General features: G+C 44.6%; 2 protein-coding genes across 2 annotated transcripts; one reads left to right on the forward strand and one right to left on the reverse strand.

Annotated features, from left to right (window-relative positions):
- Positions 1–285: 285 nt before the first annotated feature.
- Positions 286–3,520, reverse strand: LOC109765509 (putative disease resistance RPP13-like protein 1). The gene is made up of 3 exons (XM_073509364.1): positions 2,344–3,520; positions 1,473–2,149; positions 286–1,440 (listed from the first exon to the last, which is right to left on the reverse strand). Exons 1-3 carry the CDS (start codon positions 3,518–3,520, stop codon positions 286–288), a joined length of 3,009 nt encoding a protein of 1,002 aa, XP_073365465.1.
- Positions 3,521–5,888: 2,368 nt separating this feature from the next.
- On the forward strand, positions 5,889–6,395 carry LOC109765502 (SKP1-like protein 1). The gene has a single exon (XM_020324285.2). It carries the CDS (start codon positions 5,901–5,903, stop codon positions 6,393–6,395), a length of 495 nt encoding a protein of 164 aa, XP_020179874.1. The 5' UTR covers positions 5,889–5,900.
- Positions 6,396–22,054: the final 15,659 nt, after the last annotated feature.

Raw genomic sequence — 22,054 nt, forward strand, 5'->3', positions numbered from 1 at the left:
AATGAACAACCGAGCTCTCATGGGCCATCAGTGGTATCTGGCATGGGCACCAGCCACGTTGTAGAGATCTGCAAACAAGGAAACCAGTGGCACCGATGACAGAGGAGAAAGAGTTGAGCTTGAGGTACTTCACCCCGTAAGAGATCACAGGCCAGCTGTTCGCAAAAGAACGCATGAAGGAAACTTCGTATCAAATTAAGTATTTGAACCATCAAGAATAAATGAAATCAGTACTGCAAATTTATTATGTTGGGGATGCATCGGTGCAAACGTTACCTTCACGTTTCACTTGTAGTTGCGAACCACGCCTGAATCGATATCCTTCCAACGGATATGCGCAATTTTTGGCCAGCTTTCTCCATCAGGTGCGCGACAGCTCTTCTCCAGGAGACCACAATTCACTATACGTATGCGCCGGAGGGAGGGTGGCAGATCTGGTAGAGATGATATGTTGTAACAGTGTAGAATTTGGAGATCCGTGAGACTGGAGAAGCACTTCAGATTTGTTGGTAGGGACCTCATTTCACACATATAGAATTGCAGCCACACGACGGATGTGAAGTTTGCAGATTCTTCAAATGAAATGGATGGTTCCTTGCAGCCGATGATATTGAGACGTGGGGGGACTGTAAAACCTTCAGCCGAGAGCATGTGGTTGAGCATCACAGAACTGCTGACTTGGAGTGATTTCTGGACTCGAAACTGTGAGATGCACTCGGTGGTGAGACTGGGAACATTTGTTAAAACTAGACTATGAAGTTGCAGGGAAGCCAATCCTTCAAGCGTGCACAAATCTGGCAGATAATAAAGTGATAAATCTTCAAGGGAGGTTAGACTACCAAAGGACAAGGTCGGAGTGCTTCTACAACCCCATATGAAAATATATGTCAAGTGTGGCCAGTCACCACAGAAGAAGTCAGCTGCAAGCATGCATTCCCGTATTTCTAGACACTGAAGGGATAATGGCATAATTTCTGCTCCACTTGACAACTCCAAAGAAGGACAGGAAGCCAGCCTAAGGTGCTCAAGAGAGGTAGCTGCTCGTATGCCCCGTAATGATCGGAGACACCAGCATTCTTTGATTTTCAGGTTACAAAGCTTTGTCGAATATTGGAGGACCTCTTGTGACGAAAGTGTAGTTAAAGTCATAACCTTTGATAAGCTCAGTCTTTTCAGTAAAGTGAGACCATCAAGGCAAACAGCTAATGCTCCATCTGTAATATTGCATGAAGAAAGAGTAAGTTCACAAAGTCTTGATGGTAGAACCAGCGGCAGCTCTGCTGTCCCTGCATAAATTAGTCTTATCCTCTGCTTGTGGCAACATATCCATGCCTTGATGATATCCTCTTTTACATCTAATATTTCACCTGGCCATCTTCCAAGAGCATTTCCAATGGTTTGAAGATGTGACGATGTACCAGTGTCAATCAATGGGATCAACTGCTTAAATGAGAATGTTCAGAGGACAGTACCTTCCAAAAAATCGTTGGTGGTTGAGATACTTCATATACAGAAGCAAGTTCTGATTCCACATGGTCAGTCCTCTTGATGTTCTCACTTTGATCATGTTGTCCCAGCTCATAGTTGGAAATAAAGGTAAGCAGTGGACATATTTTTATTTTTAACTTTTTAATACTAGCTGGAAGACAAGGCAATATCTTCAGGTTTGGTACATTCTTGAGGACAAGTGAACAGCAATTGCTGAAGAGGTCGATATTAGATGGCAGGCCTTCCAACATACTGCAATCAGCAAGCGAAAAGGATTCCAAATTCTGAAAATGCGAATCCACAAACAACCAATTTGGATATTTCACTGCTCTATAACCTTGGATTGCAAGGGCCAATAGTTGTGGCGATGGCTTCAGACCTTCTAAAACCTCCAAATGTAAACGATCCTCTGCACTAACATCATCCCTGCAACACCAGGCAAAATGCAGGCTTTTGAGATGACTTTTCTGATGTAGCTTCGCCTCCAAGGCTTCATCCCTCCCAGTAACAATGTCAAGATTTTTTACACTTAAACTGCCACCAAGCTCGTTCATGTTCCCCAGCTGTCGCAACTCATATCCCTTCTGCTTCTGCAAATAAAAATCCTCAAGGTTTTGGAGTGAGGTTAGCTTGCCTATGTTAGGAATTTGCGGGAGATGATCTGATTTGTATATTGAGCCCATCATATCAACATACATCCCAAGATGACGTAAATTACTTAAGTTGCAGTGCACCTCAGGCAAACTATGGACTTTATCACTGAACTGAAGAAATTGCAGGTGATACATAATGACCTCGGCAGCTCAGAAACCAAACTTCTAATGATGTTCAGATATCGAAGGTGCTTCAGCTCACCAATAGATTCTGGCAATTTGCTCTTGTTGTAGAATGACAAATATAGTACACGCAACTTCTTCAGTCTCTGCAGTATCTGATTAAAAACATCATTTATGTCATCTGTTACTGGGTCAATGCAGATAACAGTGCGTAAATGATGTAACCTGCAGATACTTTGCTTATGTTGTTTCATACTCTCAACACGAACAGAGAGATGTCGAACAGTGCATGGTATTTCCGTCACCTTATCATCTTCCAATCTGAAGCAGTCTTGTTTCGAGAGTGACTCTGCCAAATCATGAAGGAGATCATGCATAACATGGGGTGTTCTGGTATATCCCTCCCAAACTGGTTGAAAGAATGAAACAGAAACCATCTCGTTGAAGTAATCCCTTCCAATATCTTCCATTGTCTTGCTCATGTTGCATGAATTGACAAATCCCTCTGCTACCCACAAGGGAACCAACTCCTCGATGTCATACTTGTGGCCTTTTGGAAATAAGCTGCAATAAAGAAAGCACCTCTGTATACGTGGATCTAACTTCTCATAACTCCACAACAGAGCTCTCCCGGGCTCACTTAAGTTGTCAATCTGTATAGTTAGAGCATCTTTCCATGCACTGATATTTGTTTTTCCATTCAACTGGGAACCCACAACTTTTGCAGCCAAAGGAGATTTCCCAAGCCTTTTAATGATTTTCTCTGCAACCTCTTCTTGTTTTTCACGCAACTGTGGATCTCTGATTTCTGGTTCAGAGAAGGCATGGTATTTGAACAGTGCTAGGAACTGACTATCTTCCATGTTTTCCAAACGAAATACTACTTCACTGCAACAAAGAGCAGACGAAAATGTATCCCGTCGTGAGGTTACCAAAACTTTGCTTCCAGCCTGCTGAGAAACTAGAGGAGCTAGCAGTTGGTCCCATTCCATCTGATTGTTGGAATCATCAAACCAAATATCATCCAAAACAAGCAGGAATTTCCCTGATTCTTGCAGTTTATCTATTAGTTTTCCCTGGAGAGTGTCAAGGTTGTCAAGACGTGGGCATTCACCCTTTGTTGCGGACTCGAAAATTTCCTCTGTATGACGACAGACATCAAGTTTGCGAGAGATGCAGACCCACATCCTGACATCAAAATATTCTTCTACCCTCTTGTCATTGTAAACATATTGTGCCAAGGTTGATTTTCCCATGATTGAGGAGCATAACCTCCTTTGCAATGAAGTGTCCCACTGCTGCAACCCATAAGAAGAGCAACTGCGCAGTCATCTCACTTCCCAATTTCCTTTGCAGAGACATACAAACTTCCTGCAACAAATTTTCCAGATTAGTCCGTGTTAGTACAACAGGGTACCTGAGCTACCAGTTTTTATAAGTAACTGAATACTGGACACTTAGTGGTTGGAGTTCATATTCCTTCCTAGATAGTAATAGCATCAACTTGATACATTAATAAGTTGGCGCTAGCATCACTAGCACTCGTTTCTACTGATACATATGCCGCAACTACTACAAGTGATAAGTTTTATAGCCTAAAATTATAGTGTCATCTAGTTAATGTTCTCGTGGAAGCTTTCAATAAAGCTGGGTGAGCATTTTGTACAAAATAAATTCACATGGTAGCTGTGCGGATAGCAGATTGTAATAGACAATCGGGTACTAGACAGTATATTTTAGCAAGTGCCTAGTTTCTCCAAGTGAGTTTCGCGGCGACGCCTAGTTTCTCCAAGTGAGTTTCCAGGCGGCGCAAGTTGTGGACCCGGTGAAGGTGGTGGTGTAGGCTGATTTGGTGGAGTAGACGCCGTTTGCCATCCATTTCCAGATGAGGCGATCTGGCTTTGCAGAGAGGGTCATGCCATCGATCATGTGCCAGATTTGTAGGTATTCCGATCTTGTGGATGACGACTATGCCATGGATGTCCCGCGCCCATCGATTGGCGTCCAACCCTTCTGCAACTGTCCTGATCTTGCAATGATGCTTGGGGATGCACTTGTATAGGAGCGGAGTGATCGCAGATGGACCGTCCAGCAATCCAACAGTCGTCCCAAGACAGGGCCTCGGTGGCATTCCCAAGATGCATAGTGGTGGAGGCGAAGAAGAATGCACGCTCCTCGACAGAGAATTGTAGGTCGAGGCCTGCCACGCTCTGGTGGTGTGCGTGTGGCTGAACCAGAGCCACCGTGTGTGCAGTGCGAGCCTGGTGCGCGCGAGGTCGCGGACTCCCAGGCCACGCAGGGAGATCGGGCGGGCAACCCTTTGCCAGTTGACGTGGCAGTGCCCGCCATTTGCCTCCACGCGCCCGGCCTAGAGAAAGCCTCGCTGGATCTTCTCGAGCGCCTTCATGGTCTTCTTGGGGGTGCTAATGCAAGCAGCATGGGAGCATGTGGACGGTTTTATCGACGACGGGCTGTAGTTGGTCCGCGGAAGGACGACACAGCGTCAGAGGGATGCCCAGGTAGGTTATAGGCAACTCGACAATGGGGTAGCCTAGCAAGTCGACAACAGGCGCGGCCTCGTCTGCACTGCTGCGAATCAAAGTGTCGCAAAAAGATCTAAATTTGCCATGTATGGGAGACAAAATATGTTATGAATTTTCCATGTGAAAATTTAGAAATACTTCTAAGTTTGTCATGGGTAGAAAAACATGATTATAATGATCTCCAAACATGATTTTTTTTTTCATATTTTGCCGTGAATCAGAGATCATATTTCTATGTCTGGGAACATGAAAACTTTGGGAATCTGTAATAATTACATGGACAATTTAAGAGTTTTTTCTAGGGATTTAATTCTCGGAAACACATGGTGAATTTAGTTGAGAAGGCTAATTTAGTTGTTTGAAAACATGCCAAAGTAGGAAATGTGTAATGTACTGAAGAAGACACAAGCATAGCAGATAAAAAATGATTGGTTGACCGACTGATTACAGCAGCAGCAAAACTAAATAGAAACATGGCAAATTTAGTTCTCTGAAACCATGGCAACTTTGGAAAATCTTTGAACAAGACACAATGCAAAATTGATTGGTTGACCTAAAATTGATTGATTAAAGCACCAGCAGCAGCAAGCAAGCGAGCAACACTAAATTGACCTGAGACGGGAGGGAGAAGAAAGAAGAGGCACTCACGGCCGACGAGGGACTCTAGCGTCTAGCCGACGGACACCATACGAGGCCGGGCAAAACGATGCATGACGAGCGAGGTGCTCCTCCACACGCGGCGACGGAGCGGGCATCCGCGATGGCTCCAGATGCACTTGGCCGTGACCACACACGCAGCTCCGTCCGACGGGCTGACTCCGTGATCTACGTACTCCCTGCCCAAGATGGAAACGGAAACTACCAGAGGAGGCCGGGCCCAACTCGAGCGAAGATGAATACGACACGAGTACGACCCCGAGTCCACCCAAGGCAGCGCCTCACCGGCCCCAATAAATCCCCTCGGCCGGTTCCCACCCTAGCCTGCCCAACACGTACGCAAAGAAGCTCCTGTGTCTTCCGCCGCGGCGTCTTTTTTTTTTTGCTATACTAATAACTAGGGTTTCGTTTCGCGTCCCAACACTCAGATCGATCGATGGCGGCCGAGGAAGGCGAGAAGAAGATGATCACGCTCAAGAGCTCGGACGGTGAGGAATTTCAGGTCGAGGTGGCTGTCGCCATGGAGTCGCAGACCATCCGCCACATGATCGAGGACGACTGCGCCGACAACGGCATCCCGCTCCCCAATGTCGACTCCAAGATCCTCTCCAAGGTCATCGAGTACTGCAAGAAGCACGCCCCCAAACCGGCTGACTCCTCCGACTTTACTGCAGCCGCCGCCCCCGCCGAGGACCTCAAGAGCTTTGACGCCGAGTTCGTCAAGGTCGACCAGGCCACCCTCTTCGACCTCATCCTCGCTGCAAACTACCTCAACATCAAGGGATTGCTCGACCTTACTTGCCAGACTGTTGCCGACATGATCAAGGGAAAGACTCCGGAGGAGATCCGCAAGACTTTCAACATCAAGAATGACTTCACACCCGAGGAGGAGGCGGAGATCCGCAGGGAGAACCAGTGGGCTTTTGAGTAGAGAAGACAAGCATCTAGCTAGGCACTGTTTCGTTGAATTACTCCTTAATTAGTATTCGTCTTTTTTAGACTTCATATTATGCAAGAAGAAACCTATCAATTACTTCTGAAACTGAATTGTTATTTGTCAAGTGGATGTTTTGATTGTTGACATCATCCTAATTAGTTAATTTATGTGTGTGATTTGAGATATTTTTGGCTATTTTGAAATAGCCTTATTGTTTCCGATTTTATATCTACATATTTCCTAAAGATCTGTCGAAATCTTGATTTCCATTTGGCTTCAGGTTGAATTTAGTGACCGTTGGATCGTTGTCACGAATCTCAGCGGGCAGCAGCAGCATTTGTCGCTCGTTTCGCTCGTTTTCCGGGTTACAAGTCTCCACTCTCCATCCCATGTCACTTCCTCGTTTTTGCTAGCGAGAGCCAAAATCCTGCCCTAGAATACATGCTACTGATTTCCCGAAACATCTATGTATGCCCAGAATTACATTTTGAAGCACACGTACGACAATAACAATTTTTAGTCGTATGTACATACCTTTGGTACGGCACAACACTAAATCACATCAGAATGAGCAGAATAAGATGGCCAGTCCACATTCAGCAACATTGTTAGTACCGCGATGTCGTGGCCGCCGCTGCCAACCAATGGTTTCCCCTGGACAGAGCTCCCAGTCCAACTCCCACCATGCTAATCGCCAGATCCCACGGAGAGGAATTCACCAGAGATCGAACAGCCGGTGGAATGGGCAGCAAGCATCAAGTGGCCGTCTTCAGATTTGGACATGGGGAAGAACAGGGTATCCCCCCACGCTGCGACCACCTCCTCTGTGCCCTCGCTGCCCACTTAGCCAAGGTCCATAGCCAGCCGCCCAGCAGGCGCCTCCCGCTGCAGGAAGGACGCCGCCCGCCGCAGGAAGGACGCCTCCCTCACCGTCGAGGCCGCCGCCTTGGAGCCCAACCCTTCATCACCAGTAGGAGTGAATCGGGTAGATCCTCGCCGCCCCCTTCACCAGCGGCTGTGTGGCGAGCCGGTGGCCCCCTCTGGAGGCGACGAGGGAGATGGGGAGGAGGGAAAGGGCCGGCGGCAGCTAGGGCTGCATTATCTATATGTAACATGTTAAATTAATACGTGTCTAAGATCTGAAAATTGGCAATACACTGAGATGGAGGTCACACCAAAACACATGTAGTAGAAATCTTCTTTTGTAATACATATATACACAATGAGAAAAAGGTTGTTTGAACAAGAGTAAGAAGAGCATCGTTACCTTGCACTCATAGTTTCTAAACAACTGGTAAATTCTTCTTGTGTCCGATCAAATCACCACTAGGGTTCAACAGATAGAATGCATCGAAAGGGTCAATATATAACAAAATAAACAAAATAAAAATAAAAAATGGAATTTAATAAACAGACCACCTGGACATGAGCCGGCCCAAACGGGTTCATCCCGTGCGCCTCTTAGTTAGTTGTCATAGCCCTACGAGTTCATCTCGGTGGATTGATTTGGCCCGCCTAGACAGTTTAGTGGGATTCAGTTCTGGTTTGATGCGAAGACAGTTTAGCTTGATGGAAGCAACAAAATTGCAGTTGGAAATCAAGTCAATCAAGGAGTACATACTCCCTCCATTCGGAATTACTTGTCACAAAAATGGATGTATCTAAAACTAAAATACATCTAGATACATTCATTTCTTGAACGAGTAATTCCGAACGGAGGGAATACATGAATACGTTCCATGCCAACTACGTAAAATATAGTGTTTCTTTGTGCGTAGTTTTGTAACATGGCAAATTTTGACTGCCAAAGTTAAATATAGAGTTTGCTGGTTATAAGAGTCCAATCCAAACTCGTACATACCCAAAGTTAAGTGCCATGAGCATTACCAGACAGAAAAGGAACAGCGGCAGTTCATGGTAGTCGTACGTACTACCATGAAATGAAGGAGGAGGAGGAATCCGTCCGTGACCCCGAATTTATTTACCATACCGTAGACCGACTATTATGCACAGGAGAGGACCGAATAGCATAGGAATTCTAATCCTACTCGATCAGTCAGCTGCGGTGCCTATTATTAGCCTATATATACGCACCCCCTAGCTAGCTTGCAACACCACCTCGCAATTAATCCAACAAACAATCTGCGTGCTCTCGCCGGCCGGAAACATAGTCAGCTATAAGATGGCCGGCGCCGCCGCATCCCATGGCGTTGACTTGGGAGACCTCGTGAGTTTCGGGCGCACGCTCCTCCACCACCTCGCAAGAAGAAGAAAGAGGACTTGACGCTTTAATGCTATGGTTGGGTTTTACCTTAATGATCTTTAGTAGTTGTGGATGCTTGCTAGAGTTCCAATCATAAGTGCATATGATCCAAGTAGAGAAAGTATGTTAGCTTATGCCTCTCCCTCATATGAAATTGCAATGATGACTATCGGCCTTGTTAACAATTGCCTAGGACAATTCCGCACACCGACCAATCATTATTCCACACTCGCTATTTATAATATTTAGTAATATATTCTAACTTTATGATAACAGCACCTACTTTTATATTTTAGCTCTCCGATATCATACAAAGTTATCCTCTTCATACCCACAACGTAGTTTTATTTCTCGTTGCTAGTTGGAAGCAAACGTTCGGTGTACGTAGAGTCGTATCAGTGGCAGATAGGGCTTGAGAGAATATTGATCTTACCTTTAGCTCCTTGTGGGTTCGACACTCCATACTTATCAGTTCCACCTGTTGAAAATTGCTACGATGATTCCTTGCACTTGGGGATTATCAAGCTCTTTTCTGGCGCCGTTGCCGGGGAGCAATAGCGTGGGGTTGATATTCTCGTGTGTGCTTGTTTGCTTTCTTCACTAAGTAGATTTTTTTTTTCCTTTTTGTTTCTGTTTAGTTGTGGGTGAAACATACAAAAAAAATTACTTGCCTTTTCATGCCTAAAAAGTTTTTCAAAAAGAGAAGTGATTGGAAAGTTATGCATTGAAGAAGTGAGGGTCGACCTTGAGCACTTGTGTTCATGCTCACGGAAACAATGTAGAATTTTTCATGGAAGTTTCTCTGTAAATAATTATCCCCTTGTATATATTCATTGTATTATAAAAATAATGTGCCAAGCTTTGGTTTTAGGATGATTAGATTGCTTGTTTACTATGTGCAGAACAAAAACAGAAACTTTGGCTGTAGCGCGTGAATTTACATTTTTTTACTGGAAAGTCAAATGGGTCTGATACATTTTGCACATTACTTCTGTACAAAATTTTCAAATTGTCATATTTATTTCATAATTTTAGGAGTTACATAAGTTTACCGAACTTTCAGATTACTACAGACTGTTCTGTTTTTAACAGATTCTGTTTTTCGCGTGTTGTTTGCTTATTTTGATGAATCTATGGCTAGTATCGGGGGGTATGAACCATAGAGAAGTTGGAATACAGTAGGTTTAACACCAATATAAATAAAGAATGAGTTCATTACAGTACCTAAAGGTAGTGATTTGCTTTATTACACTAACAGATCTCACAAGTTTTTGTTAAAGTTTTGTGTGGATGAAGTGTCCGAAGGTCGAGGAGCTATCAATATGAGAAGAATAAAGAGAGGTAAGAGTTCAAGCTTGGGGATGCCCAAGGCACCCCAAGTAAATATTTCAAAGTATACTCAAGCATCTAAGCTTAGGGATGCCCCGGTTGGCATCCCATCTTTCTTCTTCAACAAATATCGGTATACCTCGGTTTTTGTTTTGTCCGCATGATTTGTGTCCTTTGTGTTTTTCTTTTTCTTCAAGAACCTTGCTAGTGTGAGATGTCCCTTCATCAATTTATATAATACTTCATGTGCTTCACTTAAATCTTTTAAGTATGATCTTATAGAATTGCTCTTTGTGCTTCACTTAAATCTTTTGAGTATGGTTTTATAGAATTGCTATTTGTGCTTCACTTATACATTTTGAGCTTGGATATTAGTTAGTCTATATTAATGGTAGAATGCTCCATGAACTTCACTTATATCTCTTGGAGTATGAATAATACTATAATTTAAAGTGGGTTTGGAAGAGTATCAACTTTAGGAATTAGTGATCCCACTATTTTGGAAGGTGTTGAATCTTAGTGTGATATTTATGAAAGTGGATTTGGAAGAGTGTCAACTTTAGCTATCATGGAAGACTATATGATAGTTGAGTGGTAGCAATCATGGAAGACTATATGATAGTTGAGTATGTGGGATTTGCGGAATCAAAGCTCTGACATAGACTCTTCCTGAAAATAAGATGAATTGCAATTGTTTAATGACTGAGAACATAGTCTGTTAGTTTTCAAGAAAGTTTATGATCTATACTTTAGCATGTGAATAGTTTGTTACTTGGTCATGAAAAGTTCTATGAGATGAGCTACTGTTATGACATATGATGATGCTATAAAAGGTGATTGAAATTATCATTGATCAAACTTGTTCACCTACTAGCATTCACACTTCATAAATTATTTCTTTTATTCATTTATCTACTCGAGGACGAGCAGGAATTAAGCTTGGGGATGCTGATACGTCTCCAACGTATCTATAATTTATGAAGTATTCATGCTATTATATTATCCTTCTAGGATGTTTTATATGGATTTATAGGCTATTTTATATGATTTTTGGGACTAACCTATTAACCTAGAGCCCAGTGCCAGTTTCTGTTTTTCCTTGTTTTTGAGTTTTACAGAAAAGGAATACCAAACGGAGTCCAATTGACGTGCCAATTTTTGACAATTTTTTATGGACCAAAAGAAGACCCCGGAGCAAAAGAGTTGGGCCAGAAGAGTACCGGGCCGTCCACGAGGGTGGGGGGCGCGCCCACCCCCTGGGCGCGTGGGCCTGCCTCGTGGACGACTCGGGAACCTCCTTGACATGAGACCTACGCCAAAAATTCCTATAAATACAGAAACCTCCAGAAAACAGAATAAATCGAGAGTTCCGCCGCTGCAAGCCACTGTAGCTACCAAAAACCAATCGGGACCCTGTTCCGGCACCCTGCCGGAGGGGGGAACCCTCACCGGTGGCCATCTTCATCATCCCGGCGCTCTCCATGACGAGGAGGGAGTAGTTCACCCTCGGGGCTGAGGGTATGTACCAGTAGCTATGTGTTTGATCTCTCTTTCTCGTGTTCTTGAGGTGGTACGATCTTGATGTATCGCAAGCTTTGCTATTATAGTTGGATCTTATGATGTTTCTCCCCCTCTACTCTCTTGTAATGGATTGAGTTTTCCCTTTGAAGTTATCTTATCGGATTGAGTCTTTAAGGATTTGAGAATACTTGATGTATGTCTTGCCATGCTTATCTGTGGTGACAATTCGATATCACGTGATCCACTTGATGTATGTTTTGGTAATCAACTTGCGGGTTTCGCCCATGAACGTATGCATAGGGGTTGTGGAACGATAGGAATGCGAGTGTGTTCCAAAAGAAAGCCACGATGCCGACCGTTGTGGTCGATCGTATCAAGGCGGAGTATAGAAATTGGGTTCTGGCCGGGGCAAAACACATGGGTTCTTTGATGCCGCGAGAGTAGGCTTTTGTTTTTCATTTGTCGAGTAGTAATGACCCTCTTGAGACCTTGTTACCCCTCTTCTTTATTAATGAGATGAGGCAAAGCTTTTGCCTCCGTTTAAAAAAAAGGCACTAGCCGAAACTGATTGACACCACCAGAACAACATCACATTCAACAGTAACCCAAAAAGACTAGCCCATGTTTATCCTTTTGGGGGTAACCACATCATCATCAATCAATCAATCTCTATGGCACCAACAGCAAGTGATGCGCTAAACCACAGCGGCCATACATCAAAGGGAAGGACCCCGGAAAATCAGGACTTACCAGAACGGATGCCTGGGGCCCGCCAGCGGATCAAAGAAGAAGAACCCAAGTTGATAAGGGCAGACATGTCGTCGCTTGCCGTCGCTCGCCATCCTGTTATAGTGTCCGTCCCCATGGCCATGCTCACCGGAGGTGCTGTTCAACAATAAAGTAAAGAAATATTCTGCTCAGGGCAATGCTTAAACTGTCACGAACAATCAGGGAAGAAGCTATCTATCTGAAATTGATTCACACCATCGGAACAACATCACATTCAATAGCAACCCAATGACTAGCTCAGGTTTAGGGGTAACCGCATCATCATCATCAATCAATCTCTATGGCATCAACACCAAGTAATGCAACAAGAGTAGATCAACGGAAGCAGAAGTGAAGGTGAAGAAAACAAGAACATCAGACACAAGTATGGTTAAGTTGTAGCTATACATCTGCACTGTACATTTCGATTATTGTTTTGCATCTCAGATTACGACATAGTTTTGTTTTGCAGCTCACACTACATATTACAGCAACACACCCAAGCTCTCGATGTTTTTGCCTACCTAAAGAAACATGGAAGGTTCATAGACTTATCAAGACAGAGACATCAACCAAATGAGTGTAAATTACAAAATTGAGACGCACAAGCATCACCAATTTTCACCCTACCAAACTACTCCCTCCGTTCCAAAATTCTTGTCTTAGATTTGTCTAGATACAGATGTATCTAACACTAAAACGTAACTAGATAAATCCGTATTTAGACAAATCAAAGACAAGAATTTTGGGACGGAGGGAGTAATAAAGTTCTTATCACGACACACTACACCCCTGCTAAGCACACACCAACGACAAAGGAATCAGACTTTACACTGTGAGCCACTCTCTCTTACAATGATGCAATCGATCCATCATAAAGCATGTATACTGACCTATCCCCGTAGGTCATCGTATACCAGAAAAATAAAACTAACTGTAGAAAGGCAAAAAAGGTAGCATTTGTAGTAAAATTTATCTGTGAAAAAAAGAGAAGCCAACAATATCATCAGGTTCTACATACATGAACAAATTCACTTCCTACATGAATGTGTTGCAGATTTTGAGCCAACAACATTTTCAGGTTCAAACATCTTGCCATTCCACAAGCTAGTTCAGAAAAGAGAAGCTGGTTGACACAGCTATCAATGCAGAACCACAAAACAGGTTAAGGAACCAGTTTAAACTGAACATAAAAGTTACAACACATATTACCAAGAGTTTTCTGGAATGAGATAAGCAAGAATGATGATGCTATAGCCCACTAGAATACTTGAGAAATGATGGCACGTCATAGGCATAGCAAATCACTCAATCAGTAACATGAGAATCATGTATGACATCTAGTTAGCCCTAATCAGTGCACCAACAGCAACATGTAATTTCTTGACAACCATGTATCATATCACAAAGCATGAAAGAGGGCAGAGGAGAGGAGACGAACCGACAGCTCACCTGTACTAGAGTAGAAGAAGCAACCACCAGAGGGAGGCATCCGAGTGAGCTCACTGGTGTTGTTATCCACTGCGTTCACCACACGGTGGCCAAGCTCGGTCATGGGGTCCGGCATGTCCCAGTCCTCGTACTGCTTCGCCTTGTCGTCGTCCTCGTCGATCTCATGCGCGGATGCGCCTGGTGCTTGGAATCACAAAAATCCCAAATCGATGACACTCGAGGGAGGCTCAACAGATGGACGGGGAGAATCAAATGAGGAAGGACGTGAGGCAGACCGGACCTTAGGAGTCGGCGCTAGCGGCGGCTGTGGTGAGTTGGGCGCTGAGGCGAGCGTGGTAGTCACGGAAGAAGCCAAGGATGGGGCCTTCGTCCTTGGAGGTCGGGGACGACGAGGAGCACGGACGTTCATTGCTTTCGTCTTCAGGCAAGCAGGACAAGGCTGCGGCTCTCGTCCGATACTTGCGGATGCAGGGTGGGTCGTGTCACAGATCCTACGGGAAAAGGGCCTCTACACCACCCTCTTCCCAGATACCGCGGCCTCCTGGCAATCAACAAAAGCATGCCAATTGATTAACCTTAGAACAGTAACCTGTTTCCACTTATAAACTGAAACCATGATGATAAAGTGAGAAAATCAACTAAACTAATCATGGTATATGAAAGCACTAGCTAAGAACTAGCACCAAGCAAAACAAGAACATCACATTCAACAGTAACCCAAAACAACTAGCTCAGGTTTGTACTTTTGGGGGTAACCACATCATCACCATCAATCAATCAGTCTTTATGGCACCAACACCAAGTGATGGGCCAAACCACGACTCGACGGCCGGCAGACAGAGCGGCCATAGCTCGAAGGCCAAGTCCCAGAGCAAGTGGAACAAAATCAGGACTTACCAGAATGGATGTCTGGGGTGCGCCATCGAATCAAAGAAGAAGAACCCAAGTTGATGAACAAAGATGTCATCGCTCGCCAACCTGTTATAGTGTCCATCCCCATGGCCATGCTTACTGGAGGTGCTGTTCAACAAAAATGGTACATAAATGTTCAGATCAGAGCAATGTTTAAACCTTGACGAAAAATCAAGGAAGGTGTGCATTGGACAATCTATAACAACTCAAAGAAATGTGACATATATGAAACATTTACTTAATTAATCAAAAGAATTGTTCATATGCGAGTAACAATAAATTAAAGTGGTAGTTTACGAATCCAGCAGCAATCGATGTCCAAGCAACACGGAAATGAACAAAGTTGTTGATTTACAAAGAATCGCATATGTATTGGGTGAACAGAACTATTATGCTCCTTAACCCAAAATACAATCAATGAGAAACGGATATGCTGTTTCCAGCAAAAAAGACTTCATATTTGGTCCTACTGTCCTAGAAGTTGTAATCAACCATCCGCAAGAACAGATTTGCTCTTAGGCCAATCCTAAAATAGATATGATGTAACACATAGTTTCAAGTAATGCACGAAAGCAGTAGCTACCGATGCATGCAGAACACACATATACAAACACAGATACACCAGGCGTACATATAACCAGCACATTGTAGATTTCCGGACAAGCCGCATCTAGCTCATATCAAGGAACGAAGGATCCACCAAGTACAGTACTATCTACTTACTAATCTGACCAACAGAGGCCAAAGCCTAGACCTAACCTTGAGAGCCACAACTCACGGCCAAACTAACACTATCTGTGTAGACTTTCTACAGACTGCCTACACCACATTAAGGCCGAAACAAAACCAAATCATTTGGTTAACTAACTAATCGTGGCAGAACAAACTTCAAAGCGAACCAATCCTTATGCAAGAGAGAATCAAATCAAATGGAAGACATCCGGCAGTTACATTACGAGGCGGTGGTGGAGAAAGAAAGCTTTTTTTTGCAATGGTGTGATCGGAGTTACAGTAAATTTATGTTCATTCAGTACAATAAGCTACCATGATCTCACTATTTCGATTCTTAACTTAGCAAAAACACAAGCATTCATATGTCACATGAGTAAACAAGATGTTCAAGTACACTGTCCAAAACTCCTATAATTTTTCACTGGTAACTTGCACCTTCTATTTCACTCTTCCTTCTTTGGAGGGATTCAATAATGTTACATTTTAAACAATAACGAGACACAGTCAAAACAAAAGAACCAAACCCACAAAAATAGAACTATGGTATACTCAATCCTATCCCATGACACTACATCTGCATACAGACATTCTACCATCAGTTTAATTGCTATATGACCCAGATATTCAATGTCAACAAGTAGACCTTGTTTACAATAAAGAAATGGTTTTTGTTGTAGACCTTAGCATGTTTAAGCTCACCCTCAGCGGCATCCCATAGCTGTCTCTTGAAGTATAGTTGACCTAAAACATGAGACATAATGGACAGATGAACAAAAAAACAATGAAGTAATAGATAGATCAGCAATAGATGTATGTACCTAACACTGATGTAAAGACAACAGCAAAAATTGGTAATCCTTGGAAACATGATATCTCCCTTCCTGTCCGTCACAAAACTTCTGCTTCAACACCATCGCCAACCAATTCATGCACCACAGCAACCTGAGTACATCGTGAAAAACCATGAATAATATGAGAATGTGTGCTTGAGGCCAGGTTTTACACTATGGAAATGATTGTGGTACTGCTAACAGTGAGAGCAATGTCAACACGAGACATCACTCATAGGTATGTTGGACTCATGTTACCATGTGATAGATGGCTACGGTAGTACACAAATTCCACTAACTCCTTCAATCATTTTGCAGGTACTGAAATTAACGCATACCACACAATTGCCATACCTGTAATATGCTCTCAGGATAGCATCTAAGTACATTCCATGGGGTAAGGAAAGAATCTCTCATGCTGCTTGGCCTGGTGCAATCTAGCCAGACTTAAGCCATCGTTGATCCGCATGCTTCAAGTGAACATTGGCTTTCCACTACTGCAGGATGCTGCTAACACGACACTACAATCAGAGACCCTTCGAGAAACTGTGTGCGATGCCATAATCGCAAACGGTGGTGTATGAAAACCGTCAGAAATGTTAAAATGTTTGCGATGATAGATGCATCAAACACGGTTCAGGTTTTAGTTGCGTGTGAGATGAAGGGCATACGGTTCAGTTCAATTAACTGTTTGCGATAAGGAGGAACAAAAGAAACAGGCAGCCGGATGAAGGCGTGTGCGATACACAGCATACGGTTCACTCGGATGAACTGTTTATGATTAGGCAACACAAAAGAAACGGGCAGCCAGATGAAGTTGTGTGCAATATACAGCATACGGTTCACTCGGATGAACTGTTTGTGATTAGGCAAGAGAACGGTAACGGTTCAATATAACAAGATGTGTGTGATACGCGGCAAACAGGTATGTAATCAGAAATATGTGCGAAGACCGATAATAATGCAGAGGATTGCTTCTAATAAGATGTATGTGATATGCTCTGTCTACACAACATCTATTGGCCATTGTGGGACGGGCGGTCATCACCGACCGGTTCCCTAGTGTGGTCCGTGTTCATCTGATCATCATCTATGACTTGTGCTAGCTCGATGCTAAGTTTCCATTAATTGATGGCGTTTTATAAACACGCCACCGTTTCCCGCCATTTCCTCACATGTTTCCCGCCACCCTGCTATATTGCGCATAGGGGGCGCGCGACGCAAGGAGACGACAAGCGCAGCCTGTAGCATATCCACCTTTTCCATGCATGCCAACCCACCAAAGCGTCGCCTCTGCCATCAACCTCGTCGACGAGGAAAACGAGCAGGCGCCACGGCCAGTCGAGGCCGAGGCGCTCCCCGGCAACGCGATGGACGACGCCATGATGCGTGTCATCGCCAGGGTTGAGCAGACCTTTGGCGCATGGCGCTTGAGAGCCGTGGATCAAGATAGGCATGTCAGCGCCGACAGGCTGCAGCTCGCCGCACAACATGATCGATGGCGCGCCGCAAAGCATGCTAGGCGCGTCCGCGCCGATAGGCTGCGGCTCGCCGCACGGCGAGACCGTTGGAGCGCCGCAGAGCGAGAGGCGCGGCACGCCGCACAGCAACAGCGGATCCATCGGTGCTTGCCTGCTGTCGACACGGCATCGCAGCTGGGTACACGTCCCGTCAGTACCCCCATTTCTCGCCAGGAGTGGGCAGAGGCCCTCAGCGCCGTACTTGCACAAAAGGCCAGCCACGCCGTACTTGCACCGGACGCCCGCCGTGCCGTTCGCGTGGGTGCCGCCGTTCTCCTTGTCCGCGGCCCGCTGGATGCCAACGCGCTGGTCCGTAGGCTCGACCGCCTCCTTGGCCCAGGTGTCCACCTGGGCGCAGTAGTGGAACATGGCCGCAGAGCCAAGAGCTACCCTAGGCAAGGGCTGTTGGTCATGGTCTTATGGATGCGTTTTATTTGGAAAGTCATTTCGACATGGATAGCTATGTATTCACAGCAATCATAGTATTACTCTGTTTATTGCTGTGTTTCAATGTGTGTACTCTGTTTTCCATTTTTATATGTTCTGTTTCAATGTGTGTATATACGCTTTCCATTCTGTATATGTGGATGATAACACCTAGATTCAAATTAGTATACAAAAACAGATAGAAAATGGAATTGATAATATATGTATATATATATATATATTAATTGTTCATTAGATCATCACAGAATATATATATAATATCATCACATATACGTGATGATACTTAACTACTAGGTACAATGCATAAAATTGAAAACGAACAATACTAAAACTAATAATCCCTCCTGGGGCCAGTATTCCAGCAGCACCTCGCCAGCAGCTCCCTGGTGCGCGGCGTCTTCCCAGTGTGGAGCCAGTACTCCGACTCCTTCGCCTCGCAGCGCTTGACGTACCGATCTGCCTCTTGCTGGTGGACGCGCGCGGCCGATCTTACCATTTCGTTGGGCGCCCACCGGAGCTCCTCATCGGTGGCACCCTGGAGCTTATCGGCCCACCTCCACGCAGCGACGAGGCGCCCAGTGCCTATGACCCTCCTCACAAGTACCCGTCTTCGTACACCTCCTCGGCACGACAACGCGCCCGCCCCCAAAGCTCCGGCGCCTCCTTTTTCCAGACGGCATCACGGGCTTCACAGGCCGCCTGGTACCTAGCTTCCTCCTCTGGCATCTCCTTCTTGAACGCCACTTGCCTGGCTTTCTCAGCCGGCGGCAGCGACTTCCACAGACAAAGATTGTACTGGCGCCAAAACCAATCCAAAGTTGGGGGGTCCGGCGCAACCTCGTCAGGCGGCGCGTAGGGGTCCTCGTCGCTGCTAATCGAGTGAGCGTCCTCGGGGGCGGCGACTCCTCGTCGGCGCGTGGGCAGACCGGCGGCGCCATGGCAGAGATTTGAGAGAGAGAGAGAGAGAGAGAGAGAGAGAGGAGGATGTAGATGAGAATGCAGGCGGGACGACGTGAGCAAGGTAGTATTTATTGGCGGCCAGAATCTATATCGACGGGGACAGTACGCACGCCGGTCGCCGGAATTTACGAGTACTGTAGTTTGAATTACACACAATTCCCGCAGCAAATCCGTGTGTGAATATAATAGCTGACAGTTTCCAATACAGAACCGTGTCTGATTAATGCTCACCGCCAATCACCTACCAAACCTCGAGCCGCGAGATAGAATGCCAATCGTGTGGGGGCCGGTTGTCTTGCCAGATCTTTACATTTTCTTTTTTGAACACCAGATATTTACATCGTTTGATGACTTTTTAACTCGCACACAAGTACACAAAAATATGATTTTTCTAACCGTTATGGTTAGGCGTTGCATGTAGATGTAGTTCAAATTTGAATTACGGTCATTAAATGGTTAGAAAATCACTTAAATGTCTTTAAAAGGTCAAATGACCCCTGAAATTTACCAAATTTTCACATGACAGTTGTATTAGTGCATGTTAAACGTAGGAAAAAATTTGAAGGCCGTAAGAGGAAGCTATCTCCCGTTCGTCATCAAACAAGCATTGTTCCCTCTCGGAACCATGAACCTTCTAGCGAGTTGCTCCGGTTTGTGAGGGGTGTGTGTCCAAACGTTCGTCAAGGATGCCAATTTCTTTACCACATCATCTTGGTGGCATTACATTACATCAACGAAGATTTCATGTGTTTCTGATCATTTTTCTATTTTTTGAATTAAAATGCCATGTCACTCCATGCATACGTATGCATGTGTCCATGTCGTGAGACCAATATGTTTGAAAATTCCTTCTAATTTACTGGACATGGAATTAACTCACACATAACTACACAGATATGATTTTACAAACTGTTTTGGTTAGGTGTTGCATGTACATGTAGTTCAAATTTGAATTACGGTTATTAAATGGTTAGAAAATCACTTAAATGTTTTTAAAAGTTCAAATGACCCCTAGAATTTTCCAAAATTTCACATTACAGTTGTAGTAGTGCACGTTAGACGTGGAAAACATTTGAAGGCCGTAAGAGGAAGCTATCTCCCGTTCGTCATCAAACATGCATTGTTCACTCTCGGAACCACGAACCTTCTAGCGAGTTGCTCCGGTTTGTGAGGGGTGTGTGTCCAAACTTTCTTCAAACATGCCAATTTTTTTACCACATCATCTTGGTGGCATAACATTACATCAACCAAGGTTTCATGTGTTTCTGATTTTTTTTAATTTTTTGGAATTAAAATGCCAGGCCACTCCATGCATACGTATTCATGCATATGTGTCCATGTCATGATACAAATATGTTTGAAAATTCCTTCTAGTTTACTGCACATGGAATTAACTCGCACACAAGTACACAAATATGATTTTTCAAACCATTTTGGTTACGCGTTGCATGTAAATGTAGTTCAAATTTGAATTACGCTCACTAAATGGCTAGAAAATCACTTAAATGTCTTTAAAAGGTCAAATGATCCCTAGAATTTTCAAAAATTTCACATTACAGTTTGTAGTAGTGCACGTTAGATGTAGAAAAAAAAATTGAAGGCCGTAAGAGGAAGTTTTCTCCCGTTCGTCATCGAACATGCATTGTTTTCTCTCGGAACCACGAGCCTTCTAGTGAGTTGCTCCGGTTTGTGAGGGGTGTGTGTCCAAACTTTGGTCAAAAATGCCAATTTTTTCACCACATCATCTTGGTGGCATGACATTACATCAACCAAGGTTTGATGTGTTTCTGATTTTTTTAATTTTTGGAATTAAAATGCCATGTCACTCCATGCTTAATTATGTTATAGCCATTAGACCAATATGTTTGAAAATCACTTCCAATTTACTGCACATGAAATTAAATCGCACACAAGTACACGAAATATGAGTTTTCAAACCGTTATAGTTAGCTGTTGCATGTACATGTCTAGAAAATTTCAATTACGGCCATTAAATGGCTAGAAAATCACTTAAATGTCTTAGAAGGTCAAATGACCCCCGAAATTTTCCAAAATTTGACATGACAGTTGTATTAGTGCTACAAAATTTCTTGTTCATTTAAAACACCATTCGTTGGCACTTTATTCCAAATTTGTCTTTCACAGCTAATAAAAAATATATACAACATCAAACACAGTTGTTATCTAGGAACCGTTTGCGATGAAAATATCTGGGTCTATTTAAGTCTCCCTTCTTAAGTTTCGCCGGCTCGTCTGCTCTAGTGCCGACAACCTCCGAATCCACGAATCCCGATCCTCATTCCCACAACCCTTCTTGCAAAGATGACGCCGTGGAAACGCTTTGTAAAGGCCCGTATACGATGGCCGCGTCCCCCCCGAGCGCCGCCACCTACGCCGAGAGCACGGACGCCTACGTCGAGAGTGCCGCCCCATCCGCATTGAGCACGGCCGCTTCCACCGAGAGGGCGTCTGCGGCAGCCGACAGGGCAGCTGCAGCAGCCGAGACGGCTGTAGCTGCTGCTGCGACGGCGACTGCAAACTCCGAGAGCGCTCCAGCTGTCGTCCGTGCCGCTGATGTCGCCCTGGCCTGCGTCGAGGCCATCCATGCCAAGATCGAGGATGCACACGGCAAGATATTCCAGGCCACCTCGGACTCCAGTATGCAACCCACGTCTGAAAAGGCGGCGGTGGCCATGGAGCACCTGCTTCCTCATGAGGTCGCCGAGCGGGAGCTGGAGATGCAGGAGGCGGCGGAGATCGAGCAGCGCCGAAAGGAGGAACCCTGTTGGCCGAGGTCGAGGTAGAGAAGAGTCCGTCCGTCGAGGAATCGGCGGTGGAGTACCAACGTGAGCTCTGGCACAGCCACTACTACGAGTACTACAACCTTGAGGGCGGCACCGAGCACGAGGACGAGGACGC

Source organism: Aegilops tauschii, chromosome 2 (assembly GCF_002575655.3).
Source record: "Aegilops tauschii subsp. strangulata cultivar AL8/78 chromosome 2, Aet v6.0, whole genome shotgun sequence".
NCBI classification, from domain to species: domain Eukaryota; kingdom Viridiplantae; phylum Streptophyta; class Magnoliopsida; order Poales; family Poaceae; genus Aegilops; species Aegilops tauschii.

Bases quoted from the DNA above. Each gene is read 5' to 3' on its own strand.
- LOC109765509 (XM_073509364.1), bottom strand. From the start codon at position 3,520: ATGGGAAAATCAACCTTGGCACAATATGTTTACAATGACAAGAGGGTA. The intron at 2,150-2,343 runs GTGAGCTGAAGC...TATACAAATCAG, and splicing joins CAAATTGCCAGAATCTATTG to ATCATCTCCCGCAAATTCCT. The intron at 1,441-1,472 runs GTACTGTCCTCT...TCATTTAAGCAG, and splicing joins CACCAACGATTTTTTGGAAG to TTGATCCCATTGATTGACAC.
- LOC109765502 (XM_020324285.2), top strand. From the start codon at position 5,901: ATGGCGGCCGAGGAAGGCGAGAAGAAGATGATCACGCTCAAGAGCTCG.